General features: G+C 48.9%; 5 protein-coding genes across 5 annotated transcripts; 2 read left to right on the top strand and 3 right to left on the bottom strand.

The window, feature by feature from the left end:
* Positions 1-258: 258 nt before the first annotated feature.
* On the bottom strand, positions 259-1,700 carry NECHADRAFT_82748 (uncharacterized protein; the record flags this gene model as incomplete). Its single annotated transcript, XM_003049113.1, has 3 exons — positions 259-368; positions 404-425; positions 756-1,700. The coding sequence occupies 3 exons, from the start codon at positions 1,698-1,700 to the stop codon at positions 259-261; spliced, it is 1,077 nt and encodes a 358-aa protein (XP_003049159.1).
* A 3,033-nt stretch (positions 1,701-4,733) lies between these two features.
* Positions 4,734-6,621, top strand: NECHADRAFT_95014 (uncharacterized protein; the record flags this gene model as incomplete). The annotated part of the gene is made up of 4 exons (XM_003049369.1): positions 4,734-4,911; positions 4,959-5,119; positions 5,175-6,165; positions 6,221-6,621. 4 exons carry the CDS (start codon positions 4,734-4,736, stop codon positions 6,619-6,621), a joined length of 1,731 nt encoding a protein of 576 aa, XP_003049415.1.
* Positions 6,622-7,355: 734 nt separating this feature from the next.
* NECHADRAFT_82746 (uncharacterized protein) lies at positions 7,356-8,331 on the top strand (the record flags this gene model as incomplete). Its single annotated transcript, XM_003049368.1, has 2 exons — positions 7,356-7,642; positions 7,698-8,331. 2 exons carry the CDS (start codon positions 7,356-7,358, stop codon positions 8,329-8,331), a joined length of 921 nt encoding a protein of 306 aa, XP_003049414.1.
* A 1,270-nt stretch (positions 8,332-9,601) lies between these two features.
* On the bottom strand, positions 9,602-10,263 carry NECHADRAFT_95012 (uncharacterized protein; the record flags this gene model as incomplete). The annotated part of the gene is made up of 3 exons (XM_003049112.1): positions 9,602-10,072; positions 10,129-10,146; positions 10,207-10,263. 3 exons carry the CDS (start codon positions 10,261-10,263, stop codon positions 9,602-9,604), a joined length of 546 nt encoding a protein of 181 aa, XP_003049158.1.
* Positions 10,264-11,210: 947 nt separating this feature from the next.
* Positions 11,211-12,434, bottom strand: NECHADRAFT_45062 (uncharacterized protein; the record flags this gene model as incomplete). The annotated part of the gene is made up of 1 exon (XM_003049111.1): positions 11,211-12,434. The coding sequence occupies one exon, from the start codon at positions 12,432-12,434 to the stop codon at positions 11,211-11,213; it is 1,224 nt and encodes a 407-aa protein (XP_003049157.1).
* Positions 12,435-12,697: the final 263 nt, after the last annotated feature.

Genomic DNA, 12,697 nt, shown 5'->3' with positions numbered 1-12,697 from the left:
CAACTGTGGCGGGCCGAGTGCCTGTTCCTGCGACAACACTTGTGTCTGCAAGAATTGCGGTGGAGTACGTATCAACACATGTGTACGTTGGCTGGGCCCAAGATAACATTTATTTCTAGAAATGACTCTGCCTCACATGACTGTGAGTAGGGCGGCAGTTGTTCTATGAGCGAGATATGGCCTTTTAGTATGGAGATTGAGATGACACGACGAGATTGTTTGTAGCCGAGATCGTAGTTAAGGGGTTGACTAATAATCTTAATCATGAGCATCATTCATTGCCTGCTGTGAGAAATCATTGAGCTTGTTGCTGGGCTCGTGATGTATCTTGAGGTTAGGCGCCGGGACACGACGTAGTTTCAAGCCAACTTCCAGGTTTGAGTTTGACAGTTTATTCACTTACCTATCAGACTTCCAGAACATACCTACTTCCCAAGTTATATCACTCATTTTTTACCAAATATGAACTTCCTAGTTATTGATGCACCTCGAAAAGTGGAACATAGCTTGCAGGAGATGCAGGATTAAAGCATGCTTTATTCAGCTGCGTCGCGTAGAATACTCATGATAACATTTGTTAGGGAATCCATTTCTCATTATCATCTCTTCGTAAAATCATAACCAGTACTACCAAGTCATAGCTTGACCGACAAGACGGTTCAAGATACCCGCTGAACCTACTTGTTCATGCTGACATTCGAGCAGATCTCGCCAATGCCCGTCACCATGCCCGTGCCCCTGCCACTGAAGCACACCTTGCCAACACCCGAGATCTCTGCATAACCATTCCCGTCCACCCAGACATTTCCACACCCAGAAAGCGTCACATGGCCGTTGCCATGGACGTAGACGTTTCCACAACCGGAGAGGGTAACGTACCCTCCACCATCAATGTTGAATGTACCGCAACCACTGATAACAGTTACCTTGGAAGGATCGCACCCTTCAACGCTTTTATGATTTGCTTTGGCTGCTGGGGCGGAAGTAGATTCATCTCTTGGCCTCTGGTGCGACTTTGACGACTTTGTTGCTGGCTTTGGAGAGGGCTTCAATGCCATTGCTGGTGCCTTGGCGGGCTTCTTCGGCTCGGGCCTGGGGTACATGGTAGCAAGAAGCTTCTTGTCGCCATCTGAAAGCCTCGTGTTGAACGGCCTAGTATCTTCCCCCTCAGAGGTGTTGCACTCGCCGACCTGGCAATGCATGATCGAGCGTTGGTCAACGTCGCTGGTCATGTCGCTCAGGGTGCTCCAAAAGTCGTCTGACTGTGAAGCCATGGTGTCGGACTTACCCGAATGGTCATACTCGAGCTGAATACCAAGAGCATGACCAAAAAGGTGCAAGATGGAGCGTCGTCGCCTGTCTTGCTGCTCATCCTTGCTGAGATGGCTGGAAGGGTGGAGGTTCAACTCCATGGTATGGAGATCTGGGTATTTTTGGGCGTTACGGCCAACCCGAGACCGATTCTTTTGACCGAATCGGATGCGGATATCGGAAGGAACGGAAGCGCCGTCATCGAGAAACTCGAATCTCATGCGCATCGGCACCTCGTGGTAGTACTTGGTTACATAGTGCTCCACCGTCCTCCTCTCCAATGAGCTTCCGCCGAGGAATCGAACTCTGAGGCAAGTCTTTTCAGCGGGCCAAGCATAATTGTTGTCTACAATAATGTTTGTAGTCGAAAAGGAAACCATGGTTGACATGTTTCCGTGCTCGAGATTGTCGTTACGCTTGTTGCTGTTGGTAGATGCTCAAAGAAGGACGAGGCGGGTAGCTGAAAGAAGGTCAAGTGTTAATAGCACCGCGATGGAGATGTCACGAGGAAGGGAAGAAGGGCCGGTTAGGCAAGATATATAGGCAACTACGATGCGGCCCTGGAGAAAGGACAGTTTAAGCTTGTTTTTGAACATATTGCGCAAAAGACGCGGACTGGTTTGTTCTTCAACCCAATCCATTAGCCCTCGTGTTTCCTTTGTTGAGAAAGGCATGAGCTTATGTTGTTCTATTGTCGAAGTTCTTTGTCTCACGGATGGCTTTTTGAGTGCCTCAGAACTTATCTAATCACTGTGCGATCAGATAGTTTTGAAGAACGTTGATATGATGTTGCTGTGATTGACTGCTGGGCACTCCAGCGAACAAGGCACCTCCTGGCCATGTTCGCCTCACCTGGCCATACTGAAGTTGAAATGAGGTTCAATCATCGTAAATGCAACCGATGGAAAAGAGAAGTGGCAACTGAAGAGAAATCAGGCTGCAGTGATGCAGGGCGTAGGGGTTCCTGGTCGAGCTGTGCCACTAGGATGCGCATCCTAGACAGGCAATCTCCCGCTGCCCGACCCCTGAAATCCATGGCTTTCAGCGCTGGAAATTCTACCTCGGCTGTAAACTGTGGAAATGAACGCCGAACTTAGGGGCTCAGCTTGATTCATTCAGAACTGACTGCATGGACCGTCGTCTATCGAGGGCATTGCACAAGTTTCTTCCCGCTGCGCCCAGAAAAAAAAAATCATGATGCACTTATATCTCTAGATAGTCAGTTCTGACCACCATGTATTGACTTATTATTATTGTGTGTGATCGAATACAAACTCCTTGAGGTATAGATGGCATGGTTCTCTTATTTCATGCGCGCTTTCAGTAGGTGCCCCCTAATAAGTAACGGGAGGACGCGAAATATTCCCCCAGGCGCTCGAAACAGGGCATGGGTCTGTATCATTTAATTGTTGCCATTATATCAGGTCGATGGTGCTCTTACACAATTATTTTAATGGGCTAAGACAAGTTCCTCAACAATTAGCAACGGTGCTCGTAGGGCTGAGTCAAGGGCTCTTCCTCTATGGTCCACACCGATGGCCCAAGAAGATTCCCTAGAATCTCCCGAGAATCCTTAAACAGTTGGTTCACTCTCATGGTAGTAGATTTCTGGTATGCTTGCCGTAGCCCGCCTACAGTCTCAGTCTGCTCTATCCTATGATCAAGTTGACTCTTGTCACCAGGCCAAATCAGTACATTGGCAACAGTTCTCTAGATGCGAAACGTTGTAGAAACCTTTTGACTATAGTTGTTTATGTTAAGATGATAGAAGCAAATACATTCAGCCTACAGAAGGGCTCTAGGTAGATAGCCCCAAGGCATTAAGACGTCTCAGAATAGTTTGGACTGATAGAGAACTCGGCACCGCTGATGTGCTTTGTTCTGAAGAAATATATCATTTCTTACATTTAATACAGAGTACGGTACAGGCAGTAACACTCCAGGTGAGTCGTCAAGATCACGTTGATAGTGGCCGACTATTGACTTGCTCAGCGCACCGTGGTCCAATTTTGCATGAGCTTGCGGGAGTCCACTGAAGCACCTTTTTAAACTTGGCAATTGGTGTATCAGTCGAGGTATGTGATGTTTTCTTCGATTTTCTTCGATTTTCTTCGACTTCGAGTTTGACATAGTGGTGATGCCACCGCCAACATGAAAGTTGTCCGCTGCAGCCACGGAGAAAAGAAAGACATTACATCTTACCCAGGTTAAACTTAGAATTTTATGCACTATATATCCTGATATTGCTTTTTTGACATATTGCAATACTAAATGAGAGTTGCATCAAGTATGCCAAACTCTCAGGATAACCATTGAGCGAACGTTAGAAGTGAGAAGCATCATCGTTCTGAGTCGGCATATACATTGTGTATCACGACAAAAAGGCGATGCCATTCCATACATGCAATGATATGGAATTGGAAATGAGTATTGGTATCAAGAATCCAGTATTGGGGATTATGTTCCCCTATAATCAAGAAGTGCTTGGAGCATTATCCTTTCAATTCGCGTCTGCTGGCGTGCATTCAAAGCTGCTGTAGTACGTTGAAACCCCCTCAGTGGAGTAGGGTCAGTACTTCACAGTACAAGGGAGAGGAAACCAGTGGCAGAGCACGACGCCTATCATTCACGGATGCGGGGAAGCCCTCAACGAGATCAATCACCTAGAGACAACAGTGGCGTTCCGAAGAACACAGACCTTCAGCTTGTCTCGTAGCTCGTCAGCCACTATCACACATGCCTTCAAAAGGGGAAAAGTGTCCGGTACATGGCTGCTGACGGTCAGATCTAGACTCGTAAATACTGTTCCGGCCCGGGACGCGTGCCCAAAGCTGTAGACACGGGTCACACAATTCCTCAGCCTCAAGGTGCAAATTCACCCAGATCAGAATTGTGGCTGCCCTGTCATCCAAGCCCGTCAGTTCGAGACCTCAGTAGGGCACCTCTTGTATCGGAGATAGTGGCGTCTTGGTATTTCAGCAGGCGGCAAGGAGTAAGTTCCCCGGCCAAAGTGGCTTGCTGACGTCTGAGACAGGCCAATAATCAACCATTAGCGCAGCGGTCTATTTGCTTGGAACTCACGCGCGGCTCGGCACGCATTAGTTGATCCGACCCTTTGGTGTGAGCTCCAAAGCTTCCCCGCGAATTGGTAGGGTTTCTGTGAGCTCCGAGGTGGCGAGCTGATAGGAAGCCACGCAAGTTCTAGATCCAAACTGGCTAACCGTCTTCTCGCCAATGGGTTAAACTTAGTTGAAGGTCTTGTAGGGAGCTCGGCAGCGATGTCAACGTTTGTAGCTTATGCAACGCAGCAACTGTGCCTATAAAGAACCCGAAATGCCCAGGTAACAACAGCCCATCTCTCCCCTCAACTGCAACAAATACCTAGACAGGGCTCTCACTTCTCAACCATCACGTTCGCCAACATGACACACGCCGAGTCTCCAGCAGCAGCTGCTGACAATGGTGAAGAGCACAAGAAGCTTATTCTCTGCTTCGATGGCACTGGCAACACTTTCAGCGGCACCAATGCCGATACCAACGTGGTCAAGATCCTCCGCAAGCTCGACCGCAACCATCCCAACCAGTTCCACTATTATCAGAGTATGTTTGTCGTCTATCTGATATGAACTCAGCTGACAGTGCTGCAGCCGGTATTGGCACCTACGATGTCAATGAGTCTTCCGTGAATAAGACTTACCTTGGTGAGATACGGAGTTCATTCTCCAAGACTATTGACCAGGGCTTTGGAACAACCTTTGATGCCCACGTCATTGCCGGTTATCGTTTCCTGATGCGATACTACGAGACCGTAAGTGATACCCATCGCCATTCCATCTTCAGTACTAACATGGCTTCGAATCAAGGACGCAAGAATTTACATCTTTGGCTTCAGCCGTGGCGCCTTCACAGCCAAGTTTCTCGCTCGCATGGTCAACAAGGTTGGCCTCCTTTGTAAAGGTAACGAGGAGATGGTCCCCTTTGCCTATCGCCTGTATCAGCGCGCTCTCAAGTGCGAGAGTGACGATCGTGTCGCCGCACAAAAAGAGAAGCAAACTGCTACTGGTAAGAATACCAAGGTCTACACCAACGGCAGTCAGTGCAAGGACCAAGTTGAGCATCTGCTGGGCGGCGACGCCGTCGTCAAGGAGAGCAAGGAAACAGTGGCAGCGACCAAGGAGATCGAGGCCTTCAGCCAAACCTTTTGCCGAAATGCAGGCGACGTTTCCAAGCACAAGAACATCAAGGTCTTCTTCCTCGGCATGTGGGACTGCGTCAACTCAGTCGCAGTTGTTGAGAAGAGTGCTCCAGCCCCAGTTGGAGTTGCTGGCACAGCTGAACATGTCCGTCACGCTGTTGCTGTCGATGAACGACGCGTCAAGTTCAAGCCTGCCCTTCTCGCTCAAGACATTCGACATAACTATCATGAACATGATAAGTTTGAGGATGTTAAGCTGGACGATATTCACGAGGTTTGGTTCCCCGGTAACCATGGTGACATTGGCGGCGGATGGCCAGCCCTTGACTTGCCCAAGATCGAAGACATGGGCTTTTGGCAACGGATCAAGCACTACTGGACGACCTTGAAAGCCAAGAACCAGGATGTACCACTTGACGACTCACGCTTGCAGATGAGCGACATGGCATTGGAGTGGATGATCCGTGAGGTCGACATTGTGGGCCAGAAGGATCCCAAGTCCAAGGTTCACTGGTGTCCCACTGGCCTGGCCACGTTCAAACAGTTAATGAACGACGAAGAGAGGGTGAGGGAGTTGGTGATCAAGGGATTCATGCACGATTGCCTGTCTTTTGGTCGTGGAACTGCCCTGTTCAAAGTCATGATGTGGAAGTTCATGGGTAAGCAAGCTCGAAATCCTGATACTATCCACCGCAACTGCTAATAGCTTTCTAGAAATCCTGCCATTCATTCCACGATGGGAACTGAATGACCTCGCCGAGAAGGAAGAAGACAAGGGATGGGAGCCTTATCGCGGCTGGCCAAACAAGGGCGCCTACCGCGACATCCCACGAAGAGCAATTCTTCACGACTCCCTGAAGCGTCGACTGGAAGATGTCAAGAGCTATTACCCCAAGAACAATCATGGAGCCAAGGCACCGTGCTTGAGACCCAGCCACAAGGGAGATATCGCCATGATGGACGAGGTGCCACTCAACTTTGTCGTCGATTACAAAGGTGCGGTCACGGAGGCAGCTAGAGCGAAGAGGGAAGAGGAGGTGAAGGAGGAGGAGCCATGGCATGTTAGACACCAGACATGGCAGCTGAACCCGCCCGGGACCATTCAACTCTGCTAGATAGCCTAGATTTGTTCTTTATTCGCGGATGGGATGGACCTTCTGGAGTTCAGGGTCCTGTAAGCAGATGCTACGTAATATTCTCTATGTAATTCTCCTTTCTTGATTTGCCTCGGCACTATTGTTGATTTGTGGTAATAACTCCTTCATGTTAAGGCAACAAACAGGAAAATTGGGTTCGGCTATCCAAGACGCACATAGTCATCTGAACAGTCTAGGGCATGAAGTATCAACTTGAATAAGAAGGTCGTAGGGCGACCAAAGGCCAAAAGCGGAGCATGCCTCGGGCTCACAGAAACAGCATAATATCAACTAGAGTCAACGACGGCTCTAAAAGAGTCCACCAGTCACAGCAGCAAACGGCACAGCTGTGCCACACTCTTATGCGGGAGATAATACGATCCACACTTGATAGTTCCAGAACATAAGCAGTCATAACGTCTCCCTCCAAATCAAGTCAGCACCAAATTAGTGCTGCGGCCCTGGAATCCCAAACCAGTTAGCTTTGCGCAAACACCACTGAGGCCCACCACCGACCCAATCACCAAGCTCTGAAGATTATCGAGTTCTGAGTTAACAGGAGAGGCATGCAGATGGTCAATGTCCCGGACATTGGGCTTTTCATCGCCGTGGCTGACACTAAGGTATCTATCTACCTGTCAGTCTATATAATAACCTTATCTTGACCATCCTCTTCCTTCAGTCCACCTTACCCTCCCCAACTCATCTACAACATGCCACAGCTTATCTGGTTAGTGACGGCTACGACGTCGGGGCTCGGTGCAGCAATCGTCCAGCACCTCACAGCCCGAGGTGATCGTGTCATCGCAACAGGCCGAAACGCAGGTGAACGCCTCGGCCATCTCAAGTCAGACAATGTTGCTATCCTTGAGCTCGATGTCACCGCTCCGCAACAGCAAATCAATGCACAAATCGAGAAGGCCTGGCACATCTGGGGACATATCGATGTTCTTCTGAACAACGCTGGAGTTTCAGCACCTAAGAGCATCGAAGAGGCTACGTGAGTACTCCAACCTGCATTGTACCTTTGATAAATCTAACGACTGTACCTACAGCGACGACTTTGTCCACAGCATCTTTGATGTGAACCTGTTTGGAACACTGCATGTGTCCCAAGCCATTCTCCCATATTTCCGATCCCAGCAAAGCAGCACTCTCGCATTTACCGGCGCTGGTGTAGGCTGGGGCCCGCTTCCATTTCTCTCGCATTATGCTGCATCCAAAGCAGCTCTTGACATCTTTGTTGAGGGTCTTGCCAAGGAAGTCAAATCTTTCAACATCAACTGCATGATCTTTGAGCCTGGCGGTTTCCCATCTCAACTTGGAGCAGCACGAGAGGGCTCAGTAGAGGGTTTCGGAAAGTACCAGCCGTCGATCGATGCATACAAGCCTCTCTTCGACGAGACCATGGGGGTTTTCGCGTCCGAGATCATACCTAATGTTCCAGGTGACATCAACAAACTATCGGAACGCATTGTTGACTGCGTCAAAGGCGAAGGTGTGTGCGCTGGAAGGCCGAAGCCATTGAGAGTCATTCTTGGGAGTGATGCACTTCGTCTGATACAGCAGAAGTGCAAGGAACAGCTGGAACTTACAAACACTTGGGAGGATATCAGTCTCAGTACTGACCGTGACGGGCATGACCACGTAGCGAGTCCGGGAATGCTCCGGTTGACATCAATTTTGTAATCAGAGGAGCTGCAGATAACTACTTTATAATTTCAACAACGGACAGCAGACATCAGTTAAGGCACATCATACCGAGACGATAATAAAGGGCCTGACAATAGGTCTACCCACATGGGGGGTAGCAAGAGTTGGGCATGGGGTTTCAAAGTTTCGAGACTACTATCGGTGTCTAACTTGGTTCCAGCATCATACTTGCTGATATTAGGAAATGGCCCTCAAGCACATCCATAAAAGATACTGCAGAAGTCTGCATCGCTGAAGGCCCTTGCATGTTAGGCTGTAGGTAGTCAGCCAAGATAGTGGCCTGGCTTATCCCCATCTCTGAACCAATCCATCTGAGAGTCCTCAAAAAGTACTCTCTATCAGGTACCGCAACTGTTGTACACCTCGCCATGACATATAGGGGATGCAGTAGCAAAAGCCCACCAACTATCCGTTGTGGCGTGTTTGATGTAGTATCGGCATCAGGGCGCTCAACGTACTCTTCAGGGTCTCTTGAGAGATGGTACGGAATGGACGCTTTTAGTTCAGCGGTTAAATGATTGATCTTGGCACGATGATCATTCACAACCTCCTGGCCAAGAGCCTGAGCAAGACAACTGAGATGATCGAGATAGAGGATACATATCGACCTCCAGGAGGCCCAGGCAGCAGCGACGTATTCTACTCACAATGTTAGCTGGAATCTCAGAGGGCTTGTCGTTGGGAATCGTACGGTCCAAATACTTGTACACTGGCCCTGAGCAGCGATATGCAGAATCATCTATGGCCTCACTTAGAACGTGGCCGACAAGTTTGGGAGCCCATGAAGATGGGCGATCAGTATCCCAATGCATGATGTCGCCTTCCAGTGCCAGCAAGTCTTGTTGTAACTGAACAAGATCCTCTGTCGATGAGTAGGGGTTCGCGAGAAGCTGTTCTGCACGAGCCGTAAGGGGTGACATATTGATAATAATCCGATCTAGGGAACGACGCGGCTTGTCACTGAGTGGCGGGGAGAAGACACCACGCCCAGTCTCATCGGAGGCCTTGTAAGGATTAGTAATGTTGCCCATGCTATAGAGTCATTGCAGTCTCACCCCAGTTTGTTTCAATATCAGGCCTGTCCCAGGAAGGTAAAGTTGGGCGGCGGAATTTTGGTGTAAAATATGGACTCCTTGTCGAAGAATCGAGTGAATGCCTTGTATATGGACCAGATACTTGGCAGGCGAAGCATGGTTACTCATGATAATCTGCCAAAGGGTTAAAAATCGTAGGAATCTTGGATGGCCTATCCAAAACTCACCTCATATAGCCCCAGCAATACAGCAGTGAGAAAATACTTGAATGAGACGCCTGCCTTTTCCTGTGACAAAGAGACGGTAAAGTCCATCAAAAGCTGGCCGTACCGTTTTTGCGCAGTCTCCAACAGACTATGCCATCTAGTACGGTTGGCTATTGACGCAAGGGTAATGACTCTGGCTGCAGAGATGAGGGTACAAGCGGGATTGGCATTGGCGAGTAGAGAATGCATCCCGTCCAGAAACCCTCGTGATTGTCCTCTATCGTGAGATGGGACAACGAAACTGTCTAGAAAGATGTCAAGTGCAACCTCTTCGAGCAGTACGTCTGTTTTAGGAGACCATCTGTCAAATTGCAATGTGCTCAGGTTATCAACAGGCTGATAATGTCGGAACACCAGCAACCCATCATCCTTGTAGCCGGGGCATACTCGACGAGATTTAAGACAGCGTTGGCAAGACTGGTAACGGAACGGTAAGTGGCTCATACTCTCCTAGCTTCCAAACGATGACTTACAGGTCGGGACTCGTCACACTAGACATGTCTCTTGTCAGTGTATCATGCATGACACAAATTCACGCCAAATGAACGAACCTTTTTGCGGCGTTTCTTGCACGTATCGCAGCCTCGGGAAACGCCGTAGTTAACCATATCTGTACAATCATGTGCTGTTTTCAGTGTATTTAGCCTTGGGAAAAAAGAAAATGAGCTTTCCTGGCCATTCCTTGGTGTCCAAATAAAAGCAAGAATGTAGCCTTTGATGAGCACCGTGAAGGTGAATCGTGCAACCAGTAAGCACGTGCTTGTAATTTAGCGGCGTGACAAATCATTATGTCTCTAGGGTAGGCGGAAACTTCCAACATCATTGATTTATCTTATCGAGCCCATCTTATCTTGACATTGCAAAGTCAATTCTGCAATGAGTAGGTAAAGTACACAAGGAGACCAGTCAATCGCGTCTATTTTTGCTTAGAATGCTAACTTATAGTAACGCTTAGCTTTGCCTAAAGAAGAAGTGCACAAGGCATTAGGTCATACTAGCTATGCTCATAACGGGCCAGAGTCGCAATGTCTGTCAAAATGCATCTCTTTCAGATGAGGGACATGCTGGCGCATAAAATAAGCCTTGCCGGCGTCTTGTACCAAAACCTCGTTACAGAGATGTCTGGATGTCAATTTGAAAGCTCCTTCGCGAAGCTTTCTGTTTTGACCATGAGATTATGTTGATCATATCCCCAATGGGCGAGACCGAAGCCGGCGTGGCGTGATACATCGTGTCAACGTCATTTTGACAGGAGATGTAAATAACGACGAGCTAGGCTCTTACCCAGCGCTGGGAGCAGTGCTAGATTGAGAACAGCGCGTCTAGATAGGCTTCTAAACAGAAACAGATATCGACTTTCATTTTGACAGACATTGCGACTCTGGACCAACAACTGCATAATTAAACCCTCATTGTGATACTCAGGTACAGAGGTAGTGTGAGTGGTGCAGGGTATCACACAGAGACGTACAACTGTATTAGAACTGAAGGTCGGAGTTTTCTCAAGTTGAAGCAGAGATTGATAAATCTTTCTTTCTATCTTTACATGGCTCCTTCATACTTCGTATACACCCAAAGTGAATTTCTTTTTCTTCAGCCGATCAACGAACCGCAAACCCAGTATGGAGGGTGTTAGCAAACCAGCTATAGGTGATCCGTCACCGTTAGCCTTGGGCATCTCCATAATCGTGGCTGCAGCTTCAACGGCTAGAATCGCAGCCATGTCGACCAGTGCACCTTTGTACCCAAATTCCGCCACGGCTGTAGGCTCCTTGCTCCCTTTGATGTACGCTGTAGCTTTCCACTCAGCACTTTCGACTCTTCTGCTTTCTTCTCTGTCTGGTCCAGATCCAGGATTAAGCGCCTTTCCACGAACAAAGGATCTGAACCAAGGAATACAGAGGAGGATAATCCCGAGCTTGGTGATAACGTGGACGACGGCGGCAGAGAAGAAACCGGAAGTTGGAATGTACTCGCGAAAAACGAAATCTCGACCGTAGGTTGGGGCGTTGAAGCTGGCAGAGCGTTGGACAACTGATTGGTTCCCCCACGCAACAAAAGACGTCCCGAGGTGGCCCAAGACTGGGTCATAACGATGACCAAGGAGACTAACTGCAGGTGTGTTGAGAGGCTTCGGTGTCTGAGACAAGATCCACGAGTTTCCATTCAGCCATCCGCCAATACCGCAGTGCTCGGCTACATCAAGAACAGTGTGAAGGGAGCCGCCTTGCATTCCCAACATGTTGAGTTTTCCTGAGCAAACGACTTCGGATGGTGCTGGGAGCCCATGGTCATGAAGATGGGTCACAAGCAGCCATGCCACCAGGTCGGATGGAGAGCTGGAGCCGGAGATGGCTGGAATAATAATGGCCCCCGACTGTTCCGCCAGGCTATGGTAGTCACGAATCATGTCGGCAATCCAAGCTGTCTCGGTGCTGAAATCGACGTAATGGGTGCCATTCCGAGCGCAGGACTCGACCACAAGGGTTCCATATCGGTGATAAGGTCCGATGCCGTTGATGAGAACCTTGGTGTTGCCAATGAGCGGGTCGAGACACTCGGAATCAAGTCGGGGAACAATATGGATTTCCGGTTCAAGTCGGTCTGGGTTGATAGCTCTTAAACTCTGCCGGAGACGTTCGAGCTTGTCGGCTGACCGACCAGCAATGCACCATCTCGTACTTGTTGGGAAGGTCTTGGTGATGTGTTCGGCACAAATAGTAGCCGTCCACCCGGTGGCACCGAGTATGGTGATTTCGAAAGGCCCAGCAGAGGCCATGATCTCACGTCAGGGTGTAGTGTGAGTGAGTAACCAAGTTGGACGGAGTTGTCAGCCCTTGAAGCTTTATATCAACTGTGACCTTTCGACCGAACACGACGGTCGAATATTCACGCAATTAATAATCTCAAGCTTTCCCGTATGACTAATTGCCGTGAGTTTATTTTCAGGTTCACGACGCTTTTCATGATAGCCACATCAACTGCGCAACGCTACCCTGATTAGGATGTTGGCAATCCAGTCTCGGCCGATTGGGAGACCAG

This window comes from Fusarium vanettenii, assembly GCF_000151355.1.
Source record: "Fusarium vanettenii 77-13-4 chromosome 7 genomic scaffold NECHAsca_9_chr7_10_0, whole genome shotgun sequence".
Classification (NCBI taxonomy): Eukaryota; Fungi; Ascomycota; class Sordariomycetes; order Hypocreales; family Nectriaceae; genus Fusarium; species Fusarium vanettenii.
Note: the sequence above shows the minus strand (reverse complement) of the source record. Positions and strands in the feature narration are given on the sequence as shown.